The 24,598-nt window shown below is 40.9% G+C and overlaps 1 protein-coding gene across 1 annotated transcript in view; it reads left to right on the top strand.

Annotated features, from left to right (window-relative positions):
* LOC139737859 (uncharacterized) overlaps positions 1-23,822 on the top strand; it is a 28,995-nt gene extending 5,173 nt beyond the window's left edge. Inside the window, exons 2-11 of the mRNA XM_071648528.1 lie at positions 5,815-6,032; positions 10,649-10,781; positions 11,608-11,708; positions 12,857-12,915; positions 13,623-13,749; positions 15,003-15,178; positions 16,056-16,179; positions 16,833-16,931; positions 18,650-18,715; positions 19,345-23,822. Coding sequence (XP_071504629.1) covers positions 5,873-6,032; positions 10,649-10,781; positions 11,608-11,708; positions 12,857-12,915; positions 13,623-13,749; positions 15,003-15,178; positions 16,056-16,179; positions 16,833-16,931; positions 18,650-18,715; positions 19,345-23,273 — 4,974 coding nt within the window. The 5' untranslated portion in view covers positions 5,815-5,872 and the 3' untranslated portion in view covers positions 23,274-23,822. The remainder of the gene's footprint in view (positions 1-5,814; positions 6,033-10,648; positions 10,782-11,607; positions 11,709-12,856; positions 12,916-13,622; positions 13,750-15,002; positions 15,179-16,055; positions 16,180-16,832; positions 16,932-18,649; positions 18,716-19,344) is intronic.
* The last annotated feature ends 776 nt before the right edge of the window (positions 23,823-24,598 follow it).

Here is a 24,598-nt window from a genome sequence, read left to right on the forward strand (position 1 = left end):
CCTCTTCCCTTACTTTTTGCAGTTTGCTTGGGTTTAGTCTGTAAGGGTTCTGCTTGATAGGGTCAGCATCTCCTACATCAACATCATGTACAGCCAGAGGGGTGCAGCCTGGTTTGTCTTTACACAGTTCTTTGTACTCATGTAATAGACTAGTCACATCTTTCCTCTGATTTTCAGGTAGGTAGTTCAGTGCCTCATCTACTTTCCCTAACATCTCTGAGTTAGACAACCTGGCACTAGAGGGCTCACTTCCATGCTCATCTTGAGCTTCCCCTTCTTCCTCTACTTCCTCTTCTACCACCTGAGCTACGCCTACCGGCTGACTAGCCTTTCTCTCATAGTACTCTTTCAGCATGTTTACATGACACACCCTCTGATCTTTTCGTCTGTCTGGCGTACTGATCACATAGTTCACATCATTGAGTTTCTTTTTGACATAGTACGGGCCACTGAACTTGGCTTTCAGTGGTTCACCTTGTATGGGCAGCAGTACAAGAACTTTGTCACCTGGGTTGAAAGTTCGGGCTTTGGCATTTTTGTCTGCCTTTCTCTTCATAGAGTCTTGTGACACTTTCAAGTGTTCCTTAGCTACCTCACAAGCCTTTGAAAGCCTTTCACGAAACTTTGACACGTAGTCAAGTAGGTGGACCTCATCATCCTCAGTCATGAATTTCTCTTTGATGAGCTTCAGTGGGCCCCTGACTTCATGACCGTACACCAACTCAAATGGGCTGAAACCCGTCGACTCGTTTGGGGAGTCCCTCGTTGCAAACAGCAGGAAAGGGATGCCCTTATCCCAATCCTCGGGATACTCCTCACAAAATGCCCTAATCATTGTCTTTAGGGTCTGGTGGTAGCGCTCCAACGCACCTTGGGATTGGGGATGATAAGCTGACGACTTCAGCTGCTTCACACCCAAACGATACATCACCTCTTGAAATATGCCTGACATGAAATTTGACCCTTGGTCAGACTGCACTTCCTTGGGCAACCCATACCTAGTGAAAAACTGCACTAGAGCATCTACCACAGTCTTAGCAGTGATATTTCGCAATGGAATAGCCTCTGGAAACCGTGTAGACATATCCATGATTGTCAAGAGGTACTTATGACCCGACCTAGTCCTAGGCAAAGGTCCAACACAGTCGACTAGAACCCGACTGAATGGTTCTTCAAACGCAGGAATCGGAATCAATGGCGCCGGTTTCACTGAATGCTGTGGTTTACCAGCCACCTGACATGTGTGACAAGTCTTACAAAACTCAGCCACATCCACATTCAACCCTGGCCAATAGAAATGCCTCATGATCCGATCCTTTGTCTTTCTGACGCCTAAATGGCCGCCAACAGGTAACTCGTGAGCAATCCTCAAGATCTCACCGCGGTAACTAGGAGGGACAACAACTTGACGGACCACCGTCCAATCCTCATCAGCTGGCCTATGGGGAGGTCTCCACTTCCTCATCAAAATGCCATCTTTGACATAATAGCACTCAGGGACCTTTTCAGCCTCAGCCTCAGAACACGCCGTCTGAGACAAGCCTTTCAACTCAGAGTCTGCCTGCTGTGCTTCAACCAAGGAAGACTTGCTAAACAGCCCATCACTGTTAGCCTCGGAGCCTAATACAGCAACCCCATCATTCAAATCCTTGAAAAAGGTTTCTGCCAACCAAACACCGGAATTCTCCTCCACATCAACAGAATCCGCATCATCTTGAACAGCTCTACGAGCCTGAGACCTAGTCACAACACAATCTGGGAAAATCCCAGGAAACTCCTCCTGCAACTGCTCAGTTTCAGCAACCACCACTGGTTTCTCCGAAACAACTGGAGACGCAACCACCTTGTCCCCAGCCAAGTCATTCCCCAACAGGAAGTCAATGCCTGCCATGGGCAACTCAGGAACAACTCCAACAGTAACAGGACCAGAAACTAGGTCACACTTCAAATCCACTCTATACAGTGGCACTGACATATAACTGCCATCAACAGTCTGAATCAAGACTTTTGCATTCACTGCACTATCTGGTGGAAAAGTCATACCACCATCCACCATCAATGACTGAGAGGCCCCCGTATCCCGCAGGATGACCACTGGCTTACCTGCCTCACCAGAGGTACATGGGGTCACCTCACCATCAAACAAAAAGCTACGATAGCTCTCATCCACCTGCTTCAGCCTATCTTTGAATTTGGGAGACTGACTTTCAATGGCCTGTGTTTCACTGAACGGGACACTGTTTTCGGGTAGGACACTTTTTGACATGACAAATCCCAAGTCCTTCTTTGTTTTGTTTTGCAACTTCCAACACTGTGACTTTACATGCCCTGTCTTGTTACAGTGAAAACATTTAATGACATTTGCACTTGTACCGGACCCTTTGTCAGATTGAGGCTTTGGTGTCGATGAAGTTTCAGAACTCGTGCCTTTTTCAGAACCAGCATTCTTTGGACTGCTCGACTGATTTTTGTCTCTCTTATTTCCAGAGAAATTCCTGAAAGGTGGTCTGTTGTCATTTCTGTGGGTCAGCTCATACTCATCAGCCATCAAGGCTGCTTTATGCAAACTTGTCACTTTGTGATCATCCAAATGTGACCTCACACTGAAAGCAACACTCTTTTTGAATTCTTCCAAGAGAACAACCTCACGTAGGTTATCAAAATCCTGATCCACTTTCAGGGACCTGTACCACCTATCAAACATCATTTCTTTTTCACGAGCAAACTCAACATGTGTCTGGCCTGGTCTGCGGTACGAATTTCTGAACTTGTGTCTGTACGCCTCTGGCACCAACTCATAAGCATTCAACACTGCTTTCTTGACTGTAGCATAGTCACGTGATTGCTCTTCAGAGAGAGATGAGTACACATCAGCTGCTTTGCCGACAAACACACTTTGAAGGAGCAAGGGCCAAAATTCCTGTGGCCAGTTCAAACTGTTAGCCACCTTCTCAAATGACACAAAATATGCATCAACTCTGTTTTCTTCAAACTTTGGCACCAATCGAATGTTCTTGGCCAAATCAAATTCAGAGGGAGCCCTTTCACGATTTCCAACAGTCTGTGCATGAGTCAATTCCATCTCACGCAATTTCATTTGCTGCTCCACTTCAAATTTCTTCTGTTCCATTTCAAATTTCTTCTGTTCCATTTCAAGTTTCTTCATTTCCAGTTCTTTTTGTTCTTTCTCCCTCTCTCTTTCCAATCTCATCTTCTCTTTCTCCATTTCCAATCTAGCTAGCTCAAGCCGTGTTTGATCTGAAATTTGAGCTTGATCTGGAGTGTCAATTTCTTCTTTGAGCTCCATGTGACCAGCTACTAAGTCAAGAATCTCTGCCTTTCTTACACCTTGTGGAACATCTACACTTAAATGCTGTGCAATAGCAGTCAAATCACATTTGCGTAACCTTTGCAAATCTTTGAGGGACAAATCTGTCCTCTGAACAAATGCCTGAACATCCATTGTACTGATTGACATTGTCACAATGTATTACACACAATATACAATTGAACAATCAACTCAACTGGTATTTTGTCTGTACCAATATTCTGGGTTCCGGAACGTTCCAAATTCTAAGTTTTGGCTTTAAATTCACTTCTCGGACACAAGCCCCCAATTTTGTTACGACCAAAATCACTCCGAGAATGATCGCACAAAAGAAACAATCAACTGATGTTCAGGCGGTTTATTAACAGTGATATTGTAGGTACAGACTGGTAATCGGTTTCACATCAGTACAATAATGATCAATAAAAAACAAATATAAGTCAGTAATGGAATCACTTACGTACGCATTACACGCAATATCCCTGGAAATGTCCAAATACGATGCTCGATGCACAAACGAATGATCCGCGATGCACCGATGAATGATTCCTCTGACGTAACTCCAGAGGCACAGGTTACGATAGTCCACGGTATAGATCTGGGGTAAAATCCACGATATACGTCCACGGCGAAACGTGCAGAGTCCAAATGTTGTGACGACCACATCCAGTTGATGCGTTGAATGATGATTCACTTAATATTGTCCACCTAGGAATCCAGCCCGTCACAGCTTTGCCGTAGCAATGTCCGTTGACATTAAAAATATGGAGTCCAATGAAGGCACATTAATTCTCTGCAGGCAAAAATGTCTCCCAGGCCAAGTATCTCCACAAACATAACAGGTCAGCAGGTAACACAGGACTGACTATAACAAGTCGCTTCAGAGCCAGAAGTGACGTAACTCTCAGAGCAGAGGTGTTGGGTACTCTGCCTACTGCAGAATTTCTCTGGCTTATATACTATCCATTCACCCCCTTCTAGCACATTCTATAACTCTCTCCAACCTACTAGCCAGTCTAAGTTCCAGGAAACTTGGATGACTCACTGCCTAACTATGTACAAAACATCATTGCCAAGAATAACTACCAATCACATTGGGCTACAGGGACAGTGCCTCACTCAGCCAAATATGTTAGCACTTCCCAGAACTTTCTAGAATGGGTGAAATCATTCTAGATTGAGTGAGCTATAATGTATTTCCTGCTACATGCATGTACTGTATAGCTACATTGTATACCACCTAGAAAATTCTCCACTTATCTGGTCAGCCTGTATGTACTATATCTATACCACATAGAATGTTCTCCATTAATCTGGTCAACCTGTGTACATACACATTAAAACAACCATGCATACAGTACATCATACATGTACATAACTACTAGTGTGTACATTTGTGACAATACACACGACACAACATAGTACTAGTATGTCGTTTCGTGTGCAATGTGGCGTTCACAGTGCGACGGTATTGTTTTGCATCGTGCTGTGCATTGTATTGTTTAATTAGCACGCCGTGTATACAAAGCTGATATAGGTTTACAGTGTACTTGATCGATTTGATGCTTCCTCCTTCTTCGTCTTCCTCTATGTGTCTAGCTCTTAACTCTTCCAGTAAAGTCTGATACAGTCCGCCTCTTGCTTGATTTTTTCGTATTTTGTGCTTTTCTCGTCAAGTGCTGGGTTTACAGTGTGCAGGAGAAATCCGTTGACGTTTTGTGCTGTTGAAATTTGAGGGAATTTTGCAAATGGCTGGAGTGTGGACCAAAGACGAAGAGAGACTGTTACTTCAATTACGTAGCGAGGCAGCAGTGAACGAAGAACTGAGCGGGACGTCGGCTGACGCTGCCGAGTACGAGTCCCTCCTCCGAAAACTTGCTGAACATGGGATCGAAAAAACCAAATCGCAGATGCACAACAAACTCAAGTACATAAGATCACCCACGTTGCGAGCAGAAAACCCGTCTAGGGGAAAGTTTCACCGAGAGCAGTGTGAAACGACGGCACTGAAACTTTCACTGAGAGGTTCCCCGGTGAATTCACCGGAGAACCTCTCGGTGGTTCACCGAGACAGGCAGCGGGAAAGGGGTATATGGCAATACATTGCGATGGTTGCAGCTCTTTTGATCATTCATCGTTCAAATGCGACCAAACGTTGAATATCATATATTGCTAAATGAATGTAAAACAGAGTGGTCCTGTATAGGAGTTGTGTCCCACCTTTTATTATGACCTCTTTGATTATTTGATTATATTTCAGCCATTTCAAAACCAATTTTCATAAAATAATCTTTGAATTCCTCGTAGAATTGTATGCTCTTTCATGTTTCAGATGGGGTTTTGCACAGTTATCTCTCAAAAAAGTTGCAAACCTGAAGCCCCATCTCAACCAGCACTATATCATCCTTTTAATATCCACAGTGGGTCCCACAAGGATTTGGCTCATTATTTAGTTCCTCACTATGTGATGCACTTTTCTCTTACAGCAAATGTACAAAACTGCAATGGTCAGGGAGAGAACTTCAAACCACTGATACCGTCACCATGGCTACCGCATCATCAGTGACTCCAGAGAGCCTGCGCAAGCGGTTTGGAGGGCTGACTAACACACAGGACAGCATCCAGACCCTGTCATACTGGATCATCCATCATAAAAACCACTATAGGCAAATTGTGGATTCTTGGCTGGATGTCATAAAAGAGTGTAAGTCCAATTTTTCTATTATTCAATGAAAATCCCCCTCCCCCTGGAAAAATTTACAAATCTCAAGTATCTTGTGGTTAGGTGACTAAGAGTTAAATGTTATGTCTGATATAGGTTGAATACTGTCTATTTCACATCTTCTTCGTTTTTTTTTCTTTTTTTCTTTTTTTAATTCCAGACTTGTGTTTACAAGTGTGTTTTAATGGTAGGATCAAACAGCCATTGTGTACAAAACTGAAAAATCAAGTTCTGTTTGTTTGTTTGGTTTTTATTTATGTACCTACACCATGAAGTGTCGTCAGAGGCGCTACGTTTTCAGGTAGTCTGTCCATCCTTCTGTCCTTCCATCCGTCTGTAATCAGTTTTGTGGAAAGCCTTTAACATAAAAACTGTTTGAGGTATATGAAACTTTGCATCAATATGTTTAGTGGACAAAGTTTTGCCTATCAACTTTTGGATACACATGCTCAAGGTCACTATTTCCCCATTATTTCAGCAATGCCTGACAGTATTTTCTTGAAACTTGATAAAGATTATCTCTTTCTTTCGTGCCATGGGATCAAAGGTCAAGTGAAAATGCTAAAATTTCACTTTTTTTCTCCCTATAAGAAATTATTCAAGGTACATGTCTCTTCATGAAACTTAGTGCTTAGCATATACAGGGGAAACTCGGTATAACGAACACTGCTATAACGAGATATCGGTTATAACGAGGAAATTTTCTCGGTCCCAAATTTCCTTCCACACAAGTCTATGTAAAATGCTACTCTTATAGCGAGATCGGCTATAACGAAATAACTGCTATAACGAGATAAATTTTGTGACTTCCAAACAAAGAAAAACATAGTAAATCAAACCTGCTATAGCGAGGTAAAGCAAAATGCCTTCGGTAAAGCTTTACTTCGCCTGTGCTATCATCTTCCGAGATTGTAAAGTTTGATGCGCCAAAAACTGTCTTGTATACACATAATCATTTTCTTCAGTGCACTCTAGCTAGCACTGCATGTTGTACGTGTGAAGTGTGTGTGTGCACGCACACTGATACATGCAGAAAATGTGGTGGGACGGCCATATGTATACATGACATCATCATGACGTTTAGCAGGTGTGAGGCAATCTGATGCTGTGATTGGCCTTCTACTTAGGGAATTCCCCGTCTTCACACACACGCAGTCATAATGTACAAGTGTATACAGAATGTGTCACATACACACACAGCATTGTTCAGACCATATTCAAGCTTTCCACACAACACACACCCATAACCACATACCAATCCACAGACGATCTTGATACAATCGCAAGCTATATAAATTTACAAATTCAAACATCTACAATTAATAAGAAACACATTTTTGATATTGGATTTCCTTGGCGAAAAACATCTTCTTACCCACAAAGGTGAGTAATTCCCTCACACACAATATCAAGTTATCAGTGTTGATTGACATATCATGGGTAGTCCCACATGTGCAAATTAATGTCTTTATTTTATGCCTTCTTTTATGCCTACTGATATAACGAGATATCGGCTATAACGAGGAAAATGACTCGGTCCCGACCATCTCGTTATATTGAGTTTCCACTGTACTGTCTAACAGTGGTTATCTTATGAATAATGGGGTCAAAGTTCATGGGTCAAAAGATCAGGTTAAAATGCTTAATTCTATTCAACGCTGAAATAACACTGTTTCTCCATACCTTGGAGATCACTCGATGCATAAACTTAATCAAACTACAGTGTGGTAAAATGCATTACCTGCACTTAGAATCATTGTGCAGGTAATGCACAAAACTGCGAAAGATTTGGCAATTGGGTCAAAGGTCAAGTGAAAATGCTTAAGTGTCAGGGTGGTCCACAACTTGAAATTTGAGCATGTTGCAAGCTCAGAATCTGAGAATATTGCAGAAATTGAATATGCGCTGATCGCACACAATGAGTACGTAGTATGCAATATTTTGCTGCTTATCTCTCTTTGTGCTACTTACATTCAATGTTCTCTCTCATGTTTTGCACACAAATTAAGTACCAGGTAGTTTGATGTTTCTTATGTTATGCACATGTTTTGCACATTTTTGAATACTTTTACTTTGAGCTTGTTGCAAATTCTTGAGGATGTGGCATAGCATGTTGCTGGCTTTTGAGGATGTTGCACAAGAATTTTAGCATGTTGCAGCGACATGCTAAAACCTCTCATGGACCACCCTGAAGTGTCACAATGTTTTTTCCATGTTTTGAATACAGCTTAAAGTATTGTCATGAAAATGGATGTTCCCAGTTACTGATTATTTGAAGAATTGTGGGGCATGAGGTCAAAGGGTAAGGGTCGAAGGTTGAAAAATGTTCAAATTCCCAAATGCTCTTTCTCTTCAACAATTTAGCCATTCATCCAAGTGAAACATAGTTCAAGGAAAGTAAACGCCCAATACATTTGTAACAAACATGAAATTTCAATTTTTTGCCAATATGTGATACTCGTGTCACATTGTTGAGATAAACTCGAGACTTACATGCATGTACATGGGGGAACCATGTGAGCAGAGGCATACAGCTTGTACTCGTCGCCAAAGCGACATTTTTACATTGAAGTTTGGTTTAAGATTGTTCACAGCAAAGATGGACAAAAAGGTTTAGGGTAATTCTGCGGTTAGGAGGACATAACATGGATAAAAGAAATGTGGCTCTTTATCTTAATCTTTATTAGATAAATATAACTATTGCCATGGATGTTCACCAATCATTAAGGTCTTACAAATTCATTATTTTTCAAATTCATTGATTTTGCGAGATTTAAAACCATCATTTAAAGCGTACATGTGGGACTGGGGACACTTAAATTTACTTAAATGCAAATTACAGTGGGCTCCTTTGATATTTTTCCTCAAAGAATACAGAATTGCCTGTTAAATCTTTTTTGTTCGAATATTCCTATGCAAAGAGACATCACATACACTATGAGATCTTTAAATTATGTGTATCGAGCTTGTGAACTTGAAGACGCAGCGCTGGCATTTTACACCACAGTGCAGGCTATTTAGAGCAGAAAATTACTGAGGTGCTGGTGTAACATAATCATCAATCTAATGCCAATCTTTCTTTTGTTCCCTTGTTTAGGGTTTGATGTCTGTAAAATCATTTCTAGACTGTCTGGAAAGATACTGGTATGGTTTAAACTTAATTGTCATTACTACAGTTTAGAACCAGGCAGACTTGCAGAATGGATGGACTTGGAGGGAAAAAAATCAACAACAACAACAAAACCTCATGGCTTCTAACTCAAATTTCATGATAGTCTCAACTCTTTTCGAGGACCTTTTCTTTGTAAAACCTTATCTATAGCAGAAAATGGGTACAAATGTAACTAGATGAAAATCCCTCTTATGTACCTCAGTTTCCATTTGATTATGCTTGGGACTCCTCCAGCATGAAGTAGGATATTGTCATGTTCTAATTCCACCTACATTTTTGCACAGACCTGTAAATCATTTCATGTCATGGGGTTTTTTTTCTTTGGGAAATCTAGAGGACTACCATGATTTTTTTTTTTCTTTTAGATTTGTAAAATATATTTTCAGTGAGATTTTTGTCTGGTTCAAAAATTGTCTTATCATTTACTCTTTGGATAGTTCATGCCAACCAATTCAAATGACTCAATGCCATCCTGAAGAAGTCAGTTAAATGCAAAATACAATTTATTGCCATTTCGTCAGCCAATGTCGTGTTATATATTGTCTTTACCATAATAATATATATGCAAAAACTATATTGATCATACCATTAGAGCTTTGAGGAAATCCAGCTATTAAAAAATTTCCATGCATAATCACTCATTGTAATGATTTGTCCTTGATGCATTATCATAAAGCTTCATTTAAAGTTAGGGAGAGACATGATATGCATTTGACTCTGAGAATAATTGCATAATATCATCATGTGAATATTTTCTGATATGTTATTGTTTGCCAATCAAAAAATGATAACTCCTTCATACAGGGTTACCGCATTACCGACAGAAATTGCTTCAATATACACTGTCACAAGAAATATTTATAACAGCAGGGGACAGTATGCCATTTAGAGTTCGAAGTCACAAAGCACAGTCTTTTGGAATGTCCACTAAGTAACTGAACTTGCTTTGTCAGCTTATCACTCACTTCTCATGATTTGGCTTCCTTTCCACCAAATTATCAACTCTTGGTTATCAGTTTGGCGATAGAAAGATTTCTTGAGCCATAAATGAGTGAGTTTGATATAAAAGTCATTCTTAGCATGAAAAAGGAAAAATAATTTGAAAGTGAATTGAAATAGCCAACTCACTAACCTGAGGGTGTATGATAGTTATGCAAAGAAGTATGATTCCTTTTTAGTAGTGAAATTATCTCTGTAGTATTTTTGAGGGCTTATTTTGGAAATTTGTATTGTGTTTGTTTAGGCTGATATATTTTTCATGGCTTTTGCCCATACAGTGTATTGAAGTGCTTTTCATGTACCAGTAGTCCATCCAGATTAAATTTCACAAGAATGACCCACATGTTTGGAATGGTAGTCATGTTGTGATTTGTCTAAATAAATTTTGATCTCATGGTTTTGTTTTGTTTTGTTTTTCCATTTGCAGCATCTTCTTCTTCCAACAAGCTCACCCTCCTGTATCTTGTCAATGATGTGATCCAGAACAGCAAACGGAAAGGGACCACTGTCTTCGTGGATGCCTTTAAGAATGTCCTAGAAGAAGCAGCTTCAATTTGCAAGTAAGTCCCTGAAATTAAGGTTCTTTGAAAAATTCTTGGTAATCATTTTAGTCAAAATCTAGTTTTGCTTGAGGTCTCAGGACCAAAATGACTGACAAAGAAAGTCAACTCCATTGTTAGCGTCTTCTGAATTGAACTTTGTAATTTCCCTGTGCAATGGACATAGATTGTTTTTTTGTTCTTTTTTTTTGGGGGGGGGGGTTTCTGTTGCATTTAGATTGTTCAGAGGAAAATAGAAAATTCATCATTTTCAGATTTGAAGCAGTGGTATATTGTCCAACCAATATATATCCAATATGCCAGTCACTTTGAAAAGTTTTATAAAATTTCACAACATTTACTGGTACAGTGTGACAGAGCTCACATTATGTGAATTATGATTTTGATCTTCATTTCAGGTTTATAGAAGCTGCATTAAAGTATACACACAGGCAAGATTCCTTTTCAGACACATTGATATGTTATTTTATTCTTTGTATCATAGCAGAGCAGGTATATGGCACTGATGATAAGAAGTACAGGGTCACTGTGTTGGGGTACCACTTTGAATGGAATGGTAGTAGTAGAAACACGGAAGAAACACAATGAGGAAGTATTGTGTAAATCTAAGATCTACTCCTCAAAGTAAAGTATCTGCCTGTTTTCAATGTTAGCTCTGTCTCAGAGAAATCAGTATTTGATACTTGAAGTAGTCTTTGACTAAGAGCAAAATGTATTCAGGTCTGGAGCAAGTTTCAAGTTAGATTTCTGGCAGTATTGATAACTGTGAATCAGGATACCAGGCAGATGTACAAATTCACATTTATTTGTTGTGATATTTTCTTAGGGAAGATGCCATCAAGAAGAACGTCTTACGACTCTTCAAAATCTGGGGAGAAAGAAAAGTGTACGATGTTGACTTTTGTGACAAGCTTAATGCAGCAACAGGTAAGCAACTGGTTCAGCCTTGTTTCTTCAGTGGCTTCACTGTGTGATAGAAATTCTTGTGCTTCACATCATGGGGCACAACCCATATCTAGGGCTTCAGTGTGGTCTTGGACAGAAGTAAACAGGCATGCGGTACTCAACTGTAAATTATCATGAGTTTTTCTGATTTGTGTTATTCACTCTTTCCCTCTGCAGATACAACAGTTCTTTTCCCTGTCCTTTCATGCAGTACTTTATATAATATGTCAATGTAGAAGCTAGTCAAAGCCTTTCCGTGCATGAGGTGGGTTTGCTATTAACCAAAATGAAAAACATAGCAGTCTGATAAAAGATTCAACCTAACTAACAAAAGCAGCAGTTTATAGCTTACCATACCTTACCATTTCTTACAGATCTATGAGTAGCTACCAGATGTCTTCATGTACAATGTATACATTTGCACTTTGAAGTCTGAGAGAGTGTATGTGTTGCTTGCCCATGTTTGCAAAGAATGTTCATGTCTTGTTAATAAGCAGTACTGCCTTTTGAAATTCTAGTCCAGGAACATGAACTGCACTGTGGTACAAGTTATAAGCAAATCAGTTGGCTTTGTTTATATTCCATTTTAGACAGTTTCATGGTACACATGTAAGTATTTATATGTTCAATGTATGTATCCTTCTGTGACAGTACCCATAATATGTATGTACCCTTCTGTCACATGACTTGCCTGACTCACTGGCTCTTGTCAGAGTAAGGACAATAAATTGTTTGGAGTAAAAATATTACTTGTTGTACACCTTTTCTCCATTAAAAAACAAGAAAATAATATTGCATTCTCGTGTGGTAGATGTTCACATGTAATATATCTTCATTCACAATGCTGTAGATGTGTGCTCTACAAATCTGTCGCTGTATGAGCATGAGCAAGAGAATTAAGAAGCAAGATGGTTTGCATAGTTAATGTTTTCATATATCAAATCTTATATGTATATGGGATTTTTTTTAAAGAGAAATTCATACATGCACATATCACAATTTGCCCTCTGGAGTTTGCACCTTGTGATTTTTATTTTTTTTTTTTTTTGCTTTCTTGTTTCTTTAATGAAAGCACCAGTAAGTACTTCCAATGCCTTCATAATGTACATGTTTCTCTCTCTTTTTCCTAGCTGTTTCCAAGAAACCTCCAAAGCCAAAGGTGGATGCAAAATTCCTTGAAGAATTTCAGGTATGAACTACTACATTGTATGACTAATGTGAACATCATGGTATATTTTATGGTGTTTTTACATTCATGGATTTCACAATTGGACTGATAGTCTCGAATTGAACAATTTGAAAAGATATTTCCACCCATAACACAAATGACCTGTACATTGTCTCCATGGTAGGAAAACTCTTCAATTTTCTTGAAGAAACAAAATGAGCCCAACATAAGGTGCAGTTTACTGGTTCTGTCACCTGTACATTATTAGTTTCCCATATTTACACCCTGCATTTTCCCTCCTTCTTGGTTTCTACATATCAAAGTACCTAACATTTGTATGTTAACAATAATTGATCCCCAAGATATTTCCCATTCTAGGCATTATGTACACTTCCCATGGCATTCTAGCCTTGTATTGTGCTTCAATCAATGCAACCAATGCTATAAAAAGCTAACTCATACCATAATCCAGTATGCAGAAGGGAATTTCCTTCGTCATATGCATCAATTCCTCTGAAAGATTATTCTCACCCCCAATCAAGTTCAGTTCCTGTGTTGCATTTATTCATACCTGTGTCTTGTTACGCATTAATCCTGTATTGTTTTTCTCAGATAGCTGACAAATGTTTGGCATGGGACTCTCAAATATGTAATTTCTGTCACATATTTTTGTGTACTATGTTGTTTACCTCATTCCTTGGGCTTCATTTGTCCGTTACACCTCCCAGCCGGAGGAGGTGCCAGACGCCATTGAGGAAATCACAACTTTCCAGGATGAAGTAGAGTTCAAGTTCAAACAGCTGTCCAACATGAATCTCGATGTCACCAGTGTGGACACGATATCGCAGCTGAAAGGTATGCCTATGATTGTGCAACTACTGTAAAAGTGGAGCCTTTCGCATGAGTAATCTTTCGTGCTCGGTCAGGTGAGGTGAATTCAATATTTTTTATATCGTGGACAGTCACAACAATTGAGTGAGCACTTCAAACAGCTCACCACTGCAATGGCAGTTAAGAGTTTTGGCAGCATATACAGTGCTCACTTGTTAACTGGGAACCACTTTAGCGGGAACCCCGCCTAAGTGCAACAAAACTTCATGTACTAGTAACAAATTTTTCATGTGTTGTTTCCAACACTTAATCAAAACCATGAACCGCTTTATCGGGGAAAATTTGGCTGAAGCACTTCCATTGTTGGCCATTAATGTCTATATAATAGATTATGCCGACTGTAGTCTAAACATTTGCTGTTAGGCAGTGTGACGTAGCACAGAGGTGGTCATCTTATTGAGCGTCGTCAGCTTACTGCTCGTGCGCTTACTCTGTACGCCTTCAGTGTGATAAGGAGAGTCGCCATCCCCGCTTGCGGTTCATGCTCTCCCTGTTCATGCATAGTATGTGTGTGTGTGTGTGTGCTTGTTTGTGACAAGAGAGCATGAATTTGAGAAAAATGTGTTCATACGATTATCGCAATGAGTGTCGTCATATTGTGCATATTGTTAACATGTTACAACAGCGTGTGGAAGTTAGCATAGCTGTCTCTTTCTATGCATTAATAGGATAGGCATCGTGACTTTATGTACTTTGAACTCCAAGAAAAGAGTTATTTTGTGGATCAAATAAATGAAGGTTTGTTCCAATGAAGCATTTGCCAAAATTATGAGACTGCTATGTCTTTTCTTATTGCCGTTTTGTGTCTGTGTGACGTAGCATGTGTGTTCCTGTTGCTGTGCTTATTGGCGGGTTTGATAACTGTGCATGATTTAGTGTAATGCCCACATACTGTGCTTCATGTTGTGATGTTTGCACGGGCCAATATCAACCACCGCTTAAGCTGGAGCACTGCTGAAATGGGAGAAAAACTTTTCTCCCGACCCCTCCTCATTAAGCTATAATGGTGGATGACAGATCACCACACACTAACTTGCATTACCCTTTATGCGATGTGTTTCTCCATGAGGAAAACTTTGAGGTGTTGCCTGCATCACTGCGCATCACCTCTAATTTCTATCGTCCAGTGGAAACGCACCCCAAGTGCTTGTAGTTATGTTAGAATATGTATGGAAAATATGACTAATTCCTTCCCTCCTCCCTACTCCTCAACACAGACCGAGCGGGTGGGAAGCGCTTCTCCCAGCAGTTTGAGGATGCAGCTGACAGGCTGGAGGACTTTGTGACCGCCCTGGAGAAGGAGGTTGAGCTGAGGAAGCAGCTTGTGGACATGCTGGAGAAGAGTGAAATCTTCTACGAAGCTCAGATGGGGGAGGCCAAAATTGTTGCAAATGTGAGCCTTTATTTAGTTTGGTTCGACTAGATGTCTGTGCCCCTACCCCCAGAGAGTGCTGGGGGGCATTATGTTTTGGGGTTGTCTGTTTGGCCGGCTGGCCATCGTTCTGTCCATGCTTTCACTACCAATCTCATCAACAGGTGAAAGGAAAACAACAACAACAAACAAACAAATCTCCCATAAGTTCAAGTTGAAATATGGTTTACGGTCATATAATTTGGCTAGAATGAAAGATATAAAAACTCACTTTTATTGTTGAAATGACACTGTAAGCACAGAAGTCCAGTTCATTAGTTATTGAAATTTAACTGGGAAATAAAGAAGAAAAAAAATATATATATATATTATTTTAACCACGAGTTACTGCTTGGAATATGTGATGGGAATGTAATTTTGTGAAAAGGATAGGAATTGATTTAAATTTATATTTGTCATGCAAAGGGCTCCAAGGGAAGTCCTCAAAGTCCATGATTGATGGACTGTACCTAAATGGGCCATACCTTTAGGTTGTATGTAGTGGTCAGCTGACTGCATACTGCAGTTAGAATTGTCTCTTAACACTTGTTTCCATTGCATACATAATTTTCAGATTATCAATATGTATTGTAGAGCACTCTTGTTGACAGTATAGATGCGTAATAACATGCAGATTTCTTGCTCACTGTGCTGTATAATCTCCTAGGACTGGGATTTGTTTTTTCAAGTGGATCTGCTGTCAAATGCTAAATCTGCAAAGATTTTCTGATAGTGCAATGTGTTTATTCATGCAAGCATGTACAAGTATGTCACCTACATGTATCCTACTGTTTAATTGTTTTCACAAACTCTCTCAGCTTTTAAATTTCTGTGCAATTCCTTTCATTTTCCATCACAGGCTTACAAGAACTTTGGCACGCGAGTAACAAGCCTCAAGAAAAGGCTCGACGACTACAAGAAGGTCCTCCCAGAGATGGATTTGAGTCCACTTCCATCGCCCTCTTCTGATGCCCCCTCTCCAGGTATGGAAGAAGTTTTAGCTGGAATATCAATATCCCAGTGCAATATGAAAGCACTAAAAGATTGATTCATCTTGTGTTACTTCCTTGAAGCCTTAAGAGTACATCAGCATAAGCCTTCTTGTAAGGTTGTTAATGATTAATCAGAACTAGAAGCAATAATTGCAAGTAGTTATAATGAAGAGCAGTTTTATCGCTGTTTTGATGACTTGCTGCAATGAATGACTTGTACAATATTTCTGACAAGTTTGCATTTCTTCACAACTTTGTTTTATTCAGAAGTGTTGAACATGTTTGTGTGTGTTTGTTTGTTTTTGCTTTTGTTTTTGTTTTTTAAGGCCTGGCAGTCTTTCACCTCTATTGGTCATCATTTAAAAAAAGATGTGCTTGCTGACTGCTTTTTAATTTCATTCCCTCCTCAAAAACAAAAACAAAAACAAACAAACAAACATTGCAGGGTGCTCCAAACCCACTTGTTTGCTTGCCCCGGGCAAGTGAAACTACCGACAGGCAAGTATGGGAAATTAGGCACTTGGCTGTTTAAAGTATGGGGCCTTAGCTCAAAAGACCATTGTGTTTAGAATATCATCTGTTAATGCCCTGCATTCTACTCTTCGAAACGTTTGTTAATCTCTCTTGGCGTCTTGGTTTCTCAGGGGCCACCCCACCACAGGAAGCTGACGGTGTCAACAGAGAACTAGAGGACATGGAGCTCTCTGAAGAAGAGGAGGCTGGGGGACAAGGGAAAATCATTGGTAAAAAGAAAATCTTTAGCTGAGAATCAACTTCAGAGAAATTGCTGTTTTAACCCTAACCAGGCCGGGCTTTTTTGGGTGTTCTGTGGCCGGGGAGGGGTTGATTCAACCCCCCCCCCGAGATCTCGGCCGTCGCTCGCGCAATCACCATGAAAATTGGCACATACATTACCTGTTGCGTAATCTACCAAACTATTAAAAAAAAAATGGAAATTTTCATCATAATGATTAATTATGTTAATATATGCGTAAAATAATACTTTTTGCTCTAAATCAGAAATTAAAGCTCCTAGAATCCTAATTTTTGGTGATAACATTCTTTGTAGCATTCCTAACAATGTACATGAAAAAAAAATCTGGTATCAAAATCAATTTCTTATGTATTTTATTGTTTTATGAATTTCTTAAGTATTTCTTTGTTTTTTCGACCATTTGTTTCATCTTTTTTATTTCTCAAAATTTATGACAGAACCTATTTCAAGCATAGTTATGCTAAAATTAATTAGTTTCAGCCTCTGAAAGTGAAAATAATCATATCTTTATGAATAAGAAGAGAAAACTCCATTTGCATAGACTTTATACACAAAATCACATTTTTGAGCCATTTTCGGTCTGACAGGCATGTATAAAAGGTCGCGCAGCGTCGTAATGGTATGCGCGATTTACGCGAAAATGGTGTCAAAAGATGCGCAAGACTTGAAAGTAAAAAGTCAGCGAACGGCGCGGTCAAAAAATTTCGCGCGGCGGAGTAGTCGCGAAAAATGTCGAGGGGGGGTTGATTCAACCCCCCCCCCGGCCTTTTTAGGGTTAAGACATACTCATAAACTAGGGGACATTTCATGAAGTGATTTGTAAAATATTTTTGTCTGACAAACTCTTATAAGCTAATGTAATCCTTGCATCTGATTGGCTGAGAGGAAATTTGTCAGAAAAAAATATCCGACAAAACGCTTCATGAAATGCCCCCAGAGCTGCCAGCTGGTATTTTTTCTTCAACTGAATTAAGACAATATATCTTCAAAATTTAAACCTTTTTTTTTTTGTAAAGATATTAATTTTTGTGATTTGTCATGTGTAGTTTTCTGATTTTTTTAACAAAAAAGAAAATAACAATAATAATTTCCTGCAAAGTATGTTTCTTCATCTGCAGAAGTTGGCAACCAAGATAGAGATTTCGTACAGAGCAATCCTAAACCTCATCATGGGCAAATTTACTCTTGACATAAGCCCAACGTTGTTTCGGGAGGAGGGGGCATTGTAAATGGAATGGCTTTCAGAACTTAAATATAGACAACATGTGGTCACAGTCTTTCCTATGTGCAAAGTGAATGTTGCTTGACCCTGTTAAAATCATTTTGCACCAAGAGAGATGACGTGCTGTACTCTAAGTAGCATCATTTGTGTTTGTAACCCGCATTGATATGTCTATAAAAAGCTTTAGCTCAGCCTTCATACTTTAGCTGGTGCAAGTTTTTGTTTAGATGCCAATTTGCAAGGAGGATACTGGCCCATGCTTTGAAATTACTTAGTTAAGATTTGTTTTTAATTACTTATTATTAATTTTTACTTATTGATTAATTTTTTTTTTTCATTTGATTTATTTTTTGCTTTGCTTTGCTTTGCTTTGCTTTTTCTGTTCCTAAACTTGAGGCAAGACATCCTTTTATGACAGTGTTTGTAGTCATTGATTTGATATGTGACCTGTATCAATTTTCCAGCTGCTGTTCCAACAAAGTCAACGAGGCATTCACAGGCTCTGGGGAAGAAAACTTCTTTGAATTCAAGTAAGTCCAGCCAAGTGACTATTTTTATGCCTCTACCACAAAGTGTTGCCGGAGGCATTATTTTTCAATTGATTTCTTGTTTCGAATTCAATGGGCTTGATCCATGTTCTATTTTAAAGAAAGCTGATCAATGCCATGCATTTTTATTTTTATTTTAATATCCTAACTTTAGAAAGGGAAAATGTCTTGGTCAGTTGAAGCAAAATTTGTCATTGACTATGTGATGTTAACTGTTAATTTATGTAAACTGCATGTATGTACTTATGTATGTAACATATATGACGTGATATTCACAGGAACAGTTGTTGAAAGTTTGTGTGTCCCCTTTAGAACCCTTGAAAATTAGATTCTTATCATAAAGTGACATATTGCAGAGGTAGGTAAAAAATAGATCTTTCCCCTTGATAATAAAACTAGGAGCTCCTTTATGATGGGTACAGCAATGCAGAAGATTTCCAGTGAATGTATTCAGATTCTGAAAGAAAAAACCAACCTCTATTCTTTGTACAAAAGGGGAGCATATTCTTGAGTGACATGGGGTTAGTTTTTCTGTTGATATAGATATTCTGAAAATGGCAGACATATTGAGCACTTTCATTGGCTTTGTTTGTTTTTTCGTATTTTTGCAGGAGCCATGTCGAAAGCAACCAAAAGGCATGCCGTGGCAGATAGGGCAGCCCCTGGTCAGAAGATATCAGTCATAGCCAGCAGTCCCACTTTTGCTACAGCTCCCACGTCTGTTGGGGAAAAGATACCTTCCCTGTCTCCAAATGTACCTGTTCAGACTCCTTACAGTAGCTCCTTTGACTTCCAACCTGCCTCCCAAGGTCAAAATGTTGTGACAAGTCAGGCACCTCAAGCCAGTCAGCAGGTGTACACGCCAAGTATGACCCCAGGCTACACCCCTCAGGTCTCCACATCCTACCAGCCTCCGACTACAGGTGCCTACGACCCTACTGCTGGGATGACCTACACTCCTGTGGCCTCAGCTGTTTACAATCCTACATCAACCACAACCTTCAACAGTGCAGATTCGACCGGATACAGCTCAACAACAAGTGCTTACACACCGCCAGCAACGCAGTACAACCCTGGGGTGACGGATGCATACATGCCATCTGCACCAGCGGAGTCGACCACTTTTGTGTCTGCTGCTTCTACCGTTTCATCAGTATTTGCTCCTACAGGTGCACCAAGCGTTACTACTTATGCACCTACGGCACCTGACGTGACACCACAATATACCCCAACAGTGTCATCTGTTCCACCAGCATACACCCCAACAGAGTCCACAGCTGTGCCACCATATACTCCAACTGCACCAGCTGTGGCACCAGTGTATCCTACAACGGGCTCATCAGTGTCGACCGCATACACACCTGCAGTATCAACAACATATAATCCAGCAGCTCCCAGCCAATATAATCCCGGAACAGCAACTAATTATGACCCATCTTCACCATCCACATATAATCCAGTGACTGCTTCTACTTACAACACTGGAAACTCAGCAACATACGCATCGTCTGCAAATCCATCATATAGCCAAACGGAGTCTACAAACTACAATCCTGTGGCATCCCCTACATACACCCCTCCTGTTACTTCTGCTGGAAGCTCTACGTCATATTCCTCTCTAACAGTTTCATCGTACGAAACTACAGAAACATCATCAATGTACAACCCTTTATACTCTGCGCCCTACAACCCCACACCCACCACAAATGTATTGCAACCCCAACCCACAACATATTCGAATACATATGGTGGTGCAGACTCAACACAAAATGCATATGAGCCCTTGGGTGATGGGTTTGATTACAGGAATACACAGAAACCGCCTGCATCTGAGTTCAAATTTGGCCAGCCACAAGATGAAGAAGTGATACGCTCAGGAACACCATTACGAGATGAGAACTCGCCACAGGAAGAGTCACATACGGGAGTTGAACCAGCAGGAGGCATGGCATCATTGACACCTACCCCATCAGAGCCACCTCCACTTCCTTCGGCAGTACCACCAGTGTTGCCAGTAGACATGCCTCCAGAAGAACCTAGAATCATGGGCTCCAATTTTCTGCAGAATGCTGCCCCATCTCTTGCAGCCAACCCAATGCAGTTTCTCACCAAGCTGATAAGCAGTAGGAACGTCCCAGGAGAACCTCCCAGATTGTCCAATTTCTTTAGCAACCTTGGTACTGTTGCACCAGCACCAGGGATTGCTATGGAATCTGACAGTGAAAGGGATGTGGAATCGCCCCCGCCACCTCCCCCACCAGTAAAGAAGGCACTGCCAAGAATTTTAGTGGATGATAAGACTCCAGGGAAGCGTGTTACTTCAACCAATGCCTTTGGTCGCAGGAGAGTTGAAGTTGACAGGCAGGATGAACCTGAGGAGGAGGACGAGATGGATGTGGACCCGGAGGTTCAGGAGAAACTTCAGAAAGCTAACCAAGCATTTGGCATTGGACACCTAATGACACAGCTGGCTGGAAATCAAGAAGAAGAAGAGGAAGAGGAGGAGGAGGAGAGAGAGGATGGAGACATACCAGAGGAGGACGATGAGATGTTTTTAGGGACCAGTGTGTCACCAATTGCTTTAGCATCTGCTAAATCACCTTTTATGCCGTCAAATGCCCAAACTGCAATGGTTTCCAGTAAGCATTCTGAGTCAAGTACGAGAGTTGTGCCAAAGGTCTCATCAGCCCCGTGGATACCCATCAGCCGAAGCCCAGTAAGATTAGTGAAAGCAGATCTGGAATCAGGCACATCATCACCATCACCACCGCCACCTCCTCCTCCACCACCTCCTCCACCCCCACAGGCTGCTACACCTCTGCCAGTTGACGCACAGATGGTGACACCACTTCCTTTTGCAGCTATGCTGCCCCCTCCTCCACCTCCAGCTGCAAAAGAGCCACCCCCACAACCGGAGCCGATACAGCAAAGAACCACATGTACCCCCTCGCCCATCAAAACAGTACCCTATACAAGACAGTTGTCAAATACTTCTGTAAGTAGTGATGAATTGTCCAGTGAGTCACAGCCAATAATGACTATCGGCAGTGGAAGTAGCCAATCGCATAATTTTAAAGTGGAGCCTGTACCTGTAGTTAATCAGCTGTCAACTCCATCCCCAAGGCCCCCTCCTGCTGCCCAACCAATTCGTTCAATCATCAGTGGTAAGCCCGTAGAAGGGCAGAGAATCAGTGTAGTAGGCCAACATTCATATGAACCCCCAAGTGGACCACAGCCGGTGCCAGTCCTCGGACAGTCACCAAGAGTCCGAGGGCGTTTCCCTGGGCCGCCACCTGGCCCCCCACCACCAACGGCCAGACAGCTCTCAGGGTCAGGCATCCGAGCTCCAGGCCCACCCCCGGGTCCTCCTCCAGTCAGTGCCAAAAGAATGCCCAGTCAGGGTTCTTCGGAATCACTACCCCCCATTTCACCTCAGCAGTCATTACCTCCTCAACCAACAAGTCCTGTTCTGCAGCCTCCAAATCCTGTTTTGCAACCAACAAGTCCTGTTTTGCAACCTCCAAATCCTGGTCTGCAACCAACTAGTCCTGTTTTGCAACCTCCAAATCCTATTTTGCAACCCACAAGTCCTGTTTTGCAACCTCCAAATCCTCTTTTGCAACCAACAAGTCATGTTTTGCAACCTCCACATCCTGTTTTACAACCCCCAAGTCCTGTTTTGCAACCTCCAAATCCTGTTTTGCAACCAACAAGTCATGTTTTGCAACCTCCACATCCTGTTTTACAACCCCCAAGACCTGTTTTACAATCCCAACCATCCAACGTCACAAGCCCAATGCCACAGCATCAGCAGGACCCTATGACAGTCAACCGCATACCAACCCTGGTCTCACCCACAACTCTCGCTCCAAAGATGCATGTCAATCTGGCTCCAGAGCCAGTCCCACCTTTCCCACATTCAAACATTAAACCTCTGAAATCAATTCTCAAGCGATCGGAGCCAGCTCCCATTTCTGAACCACCCTCCCCAATCAGAAATATGGATATGTCAGTCTCCCATGATGCAATCCACAAGATTCCAGAGCAGCAAAACCTCATCACAATACCAGTTGTTGGCCGGTCCAGAGGAGTAGGAGGAGGTGATGAAGGTGACATGAACGAACAATTTCAGGAGAGGCGTCCTTTTCACAGCAACCATCCCAGGCCCTACAATGCAAATCGATACAATAGGAGCCCAAGCAGGGACCAAGAGGAGCCACAGTTTATCCAGATGGACTATGGGCATGGGAAGATACCTGCGAGTAACATGTCCATTCAGACTCTGAACCGAGAACGCCTCACATACCAAGAGAAATACAGGCCTGACCAGTTTCAGTCTGAGCAAAACTATGACGATAACCAGCCTCCACGGCGCTTTGATCATCACCATCGCTCCAATCAGGAGTTTCGGCATAGGGGGCGAGGTACTGGGCGCGGTGCCGGGCGTGGTGCCGGGCGTGGTGGCAGGCGTGGCCATTTCAGACCCAACTTTAGGGGTCACTCACCTCAATTTCGGCCCAGGCAAACTTTTTTTTACTAACAGTGAGGAATTTGGAGTTTATCTCCTTCCATTTGTTTCTAGTTTGTGTTTGTACAATATTTTGTCGAATATTAACACTACACATGTGTATCACATATATATTATGTACTTTGTTATTAAAGTACTTCAGTTACAGTTCATTTCAATGTTTTGCATCATGTTCGATACAGTGACAAGGATGAGTCTTCACAGTTGTTCACAATTATTACTTAGCCATCGCTGTATATTGTAACAAACATTGACCTTATAGAGAAAGATTCGAATGTTGAGTTTGTTATTGAAAAGTTCTGATGTTCCTCTTTGCCCATTATAATTATGTTTGATCTTCATTGAGAGTCTATTCCAGTTACAGGAACTGTATATATTACTATTCCAGTGACCAGTTTAACAGCTCTATAAGCAGAAAGAACAAAATTGGATTGAGTTAAATAACAACACAATTGTTGATCCTGCACAGTATCATTTGTTAGCAGATTTATGTGGCTGAACAAGAGTGATAGTACTGTCAGCACTGGTATCATGACTTATGCTGTCTTTATGGTATAGAACTTGGCCATCTTGAACTTAGTTACTGTTCATAAATAGATCTTGCACTGGGGGGGAGGGGGGGGGGGGGCTCTATCAAAAGAAAATTTGAACTCTAGTAATGACTTCAATGCACCTGTTGCATTAGCTGCCATTGGTACAACAAATGTTATAAACCTCTCCTTCACAAAGATTATATTTGCATCAGCCATTTGTTGCTACATTGTATACCGTAGAAGATTTTTCATAAATATGTACCTCTGTTGGAGAGAAAGAGAATTGCTTGTTTTTATAACATTTTGATAAATTTCTGTTATTTTAGACATGTTCTGCTTGGATTTTTGTCTTTTGAAAGTGTCCAAGTCAATCTTCACAGGAACATCACTAGGTTGCATGCCACAAGCAGTGTTATATCCATGCTGTCTAATAGAAATGGTAGTCTGAACGTGGCAGTAATTTCAGTTGTAATAATGGTGCCCACATACATGCAAATATATTTTCCTCCTTTTTGATAGGGTAGATACGTGGGTAGGCACATCTGTTGTCCTAACCAGTGCACACTTTAAGTTTTCAGTTGCCATGACCCGTTTCTGGCCTTTCTGTGTTCCCCTTTAATGTGAGACATCACTGGGTAACTTAAAGAGGTTAATGATTAACTGTTTCATTTGGGTTTGAAGTCTTTTTATGTTTCAGTCAACCTGATACAATGAGAAATGTGAATTTTCAGAGCATTCAGCCTCGCGCCAGGGTCCTTCACATTTGTTTAACCATATTGACAGGGGTACTGCACAATTGGGCAC

Source organism: Diadema antillarum, unplaced genomic scaffold (genome assembly GCF_040938485.1).
Source record: "Diadema antillarum isolate AM-2024a unplaced genomic scaffold, OU_Dant_1.0 seq00000710_RagTag, whole genome shotgun sequence".
Classification (NCBI taxonomy): Eukaryota; Metazoa; Echinodermata; class Echinoidea; order Diadematoida; family Diadematidae; genus Diadema; species Diadema antillarum.